At 34.6% G+C, this 3,550-nt stretch overlaps 1 protein-coding gene across 2 annotated transcripts in view; it reads right to left on the reverse strand.

The window, feature by feature from the left end:
- sap30bp (SAP30 binding protein) overlaps positions 1-3,550 on the reverse strand; it is a 30,158-nt gene that overhangs the window by 22,946 nt on the left and 3,662 nt on the right. For both annotated transcript variants that reach the window (XM_014029609.1, XM_014029608.1), the window contains exon 3: positions 2,310-2,354. In XM_014029609.1, the coding sequence (XP_013885063.1) occupies positions 2,310-2,354 (45 nt within the window). The remainder of the gene's footprint in view (positions 1-2,309; positions 2,355-3,550) is intronic.

Consider the following 3,550-nt stretch of genomic DNA (forward strand, 5'->3'; position numbering starts at 1 on the left):
CTGTGAATCTGTCCATCTTTTACTGCCTCCCACAATGCACTTCAAATATGATGAGCATTTATAAAACGCTGTCAATTACTTATCCTAACTCCAGTTTTACTTGGTCTATCAAAACAAGTTAAAAATAGATGCATAGCTTGAAAACTATACTTTTAACACAATTTAACTGGTCATGTGACTAGGACATAGAGGGACTCCAGGGGATTAATTGTCATATTAATTGTTATCGGCTAAACACCACAATTAATCAGGATTATTTTTTWCCACTATTGCCCAACCCTACAACTTATAGAAGTTCTTTTACACTTTGCATGAAGTCAAAACACTCTTTGCTTTCTGAACTTGTAAAATTTCTATTTGATTAGAATATTTTTTTGATGGAYGAACAAGTTTATTTTAGTTTACTTTGAAGTTTGAACCATCAGAATAGCTTACCCTTTTGCTGCTTCAGTTATTACTATAATTTCAGTTTGAGTTGTTGTCTCTAACAAGTCGAGACTCAGGTCTTGTGTGTCTCTGACAGACCAAGTTAGATCTATTGTTAGATAAAAGAAAGCACTATGTCAAAGTAAGAAGAGACTGATAATTATATTCCACCACTGCCTCAACACTTTCTGGGACAAAACATTTTTCTTTAAAAATGCATGAGAATGTGAAACGATGGGCTCTACGTGGATGTGGTAATGGTCAGAGCTAAATACAAACATYACAGGTTCTTTCAAACTACATGAAGCTTTTCATTGTTCTTACAACTTTTGGAGGCATTTCTTCTTCTTCTGTTGTTCTTATTGTAGGAAATGTAATTGGTTGAGTTTCACAAGGTTACTTCTTCAGAGATAATAATAGGTTAATCCTGTTTTTCTAAAAGCCAGTTAAATAACTGAGGTCCAACTGAATAAAATGAAGCTGCAGCTAACATTCACAGTCAAGCAATAYAGATAATAAGCAGACAGCCAATAAAAACACTCATTATCATTTTGTCAACTAATGAGCATAAATCTACAGCCATTCAAAGTGTTTTTATAGCCACAGGCTAGACAACATCCTACAGAAAGACAACATGTCAGAACATAAATGTATTAGGTACAATCCTACAAATCAGTGACTTTCCTGGAAAACATGTTTATATTCCTTCAGAATTCATGTCAACATGTAAGAACATGAATTATTGAGAGAAGAATCAGTAGAAAACTTCAGAATGTTTACATTGTTACAATGTTATCTCCCCGTCTTGGCTCACTGAACAAACAAAACTCACAAAGCTTATCAGATTTTTGTTTATCAAAGTCGGATTGTGAAGCTACACTTCAGACAGAGTAGAGCTTTACTGACACCAACACTGTGAGTTACATTAACCTTAGTGACCAGCTACCAACCGTACAGCAGGAAAGACACATGTCCTTCAGTTCTTATAGGTTTAGTATAAAAACACAGAGTGGCCTGGGTACAGAGTGCTGCAGCAACCAGCAACAACAAGCTGAGGCCTTCATTACTGCACAAGTGCAGGGTACACATAAGCAAAGGAACTGAAARCATCATTTGGTACCACTTCACAATAAGGCTCCACTTATACATGGCTTATGAATAGTTTATAGATAGGTTATTGATTCATCTGTAAACACTTTATAAACCATTAATAAATGTTTATTATGGATTAATTAAGGACAGGAAAGAGACAAAACTGTCCGGTTTCTCGCCAAATAGTGAGCCAAATCTGTTTGTGTACATATTACTAGGTCTACAAGCACAATTATGTATTGGAAACACATATTTAAAAATAATATTGAACTATATTACTTATACATATTAACAACTGTCAAAGGGAGCCTTATTGTAAAATGTAAGACAATAGGTACACCATTTATTAATGACTAATAAACTTGTATAAATGCCATAAAGGAGCCTTATTGTAAAACAAAACACTATTTATAAGGCTCTGTTATGACATTATTATTATTATTCTGTTCAACATTTTACAAAAAGACTCCCCTTGATTACTATGGATATGTATAATGCATTAATACAGTACAATATTATTTGTAAAATATGTGTTTTCAATAAATTATTGTGCTTACAAGGTAGTAAACTAGTCTGAAATGTTTAATAAGCACCTTTAGATGTGACATTTACATGAACACTTTTAGCTCACTATTTGGCAAGGGTTAGCCTTATTGTACAGTGGTACCSATAATTTAAATACCAGCAGCTGATCTGGTCTCACCAAACATTTCTGAAGTCACAGCACCATCTAGTGAACAATACTGTTCGTTAAACCCAGCCTGTCCCACAACAAGTGGCTGTTCAAATACCTCAACATCATCTGCATCCCTCCCCTCGTCTGATTCGTCCATTTCCTATAAAAACAAAAACACAAAGGGTTAGCATGTGAAGGATAAGAGTGGGAAGACCAAGACAGGGACCAGGTGGCAACGATCAAACAACCAGTTTAAGACAGGAAACTAGAAGTTTTAAAGTCATTGAAATCCCTGAAAGGAGTTTTTAGGGTTCTGAAGAGACACGCCCACTGATGTTCTGTGGTTTATTTACAGCAGACTTGGTCAATCCTGGTCCTTCAGGGCCATCATCCTGCTTGTTTTAGAGGTTTCTCTGCTCCAACACACCTGATTTAAATGAATGCCTTATTCAATCATTAAATCAGGTGTGWTGGAGCAGAGAAACCTCTAAAACATGCAGGATTGGACTCATCTGTGAAAAATAACTCATGTTGGCATTAACATAACAGGAATAKGAACCAAAACTGAAATGTCTGATTTTGAGTTTCATGAGAGACAAAAAATATTTTTCTGGCATTTTCTAATAACATGGTAAAGGTATTTAGATCACCAAACAGTTGGGATCTGCTTTCAGTCAAAGTTATTCAGGTTTTAAAATATAAACATTACTATTTCAGTACTTTTATATATCATACTGTAGAATTTTAAATAGAATGCTAACGATTTTCTTTTGCATTAACAAACACCAAAACTAAAGTCACCACACTAAAATCACAGCAAAAGAACTGGTTTGATGTTTCTTTTAGCAAAATGGTAATAAAAGTTCAAATATGCAGCTTATAGCTGCAGGTTCAACGTGCTGCTGTTGCTTCATTAAAAGCCAGTTAGAACAACAAACGAACGTGAACAAGGAGTCAGAAGTCATCACTGTATGTATGATTTTTGTGTTTAATGAAAAACTTTCTTTGGAGAATTTCTAGCAATTAAACAACTAAGTAACTAAAACGGAGTGGAAATTATTTGATTTGATTTATTTATTTAACAGGAAATGATTATTAAAATGTCTGAATTTTTTTAGTATATGCCTGACTTATCCCAGTTTAGCTGATGTTTATTATATAAATCTGTATTTGTGTTCTGTGAGCTGAAACAGCTGAGAAAAGAAACGAGTGGAGGCAGGTGGTTCTCAGGCTCAGGGTGAGCTCAGATAATTCTGAGACATATATGTCCTGATGCATCTCAGTAATCCAGGTAAAAAATCAAAGGAAAAAAAAAATAGTATAGGTCCTCTGGACGGGTTCTTCTTTAATGAAACG

The sequence above is a fragment of the Austrofundulus limnaeus genome, unplaced genomic scaffold (assembly GCF_001266775.1).
Source record: "Austrofundulus limnaeus strain Quisiro unplaced genomic scaffold, Austrofundulus_limnaeus-1.0 Scaffold926, whole genome shotgun sequence".
NCBI classification, from domain to species: Eukaryota; Metazoa; Chordata; class Actinopteri; order Cyprinodontiformes; family Rivulidae; genus Austrofundulus; species Austrofundulus limnaeus.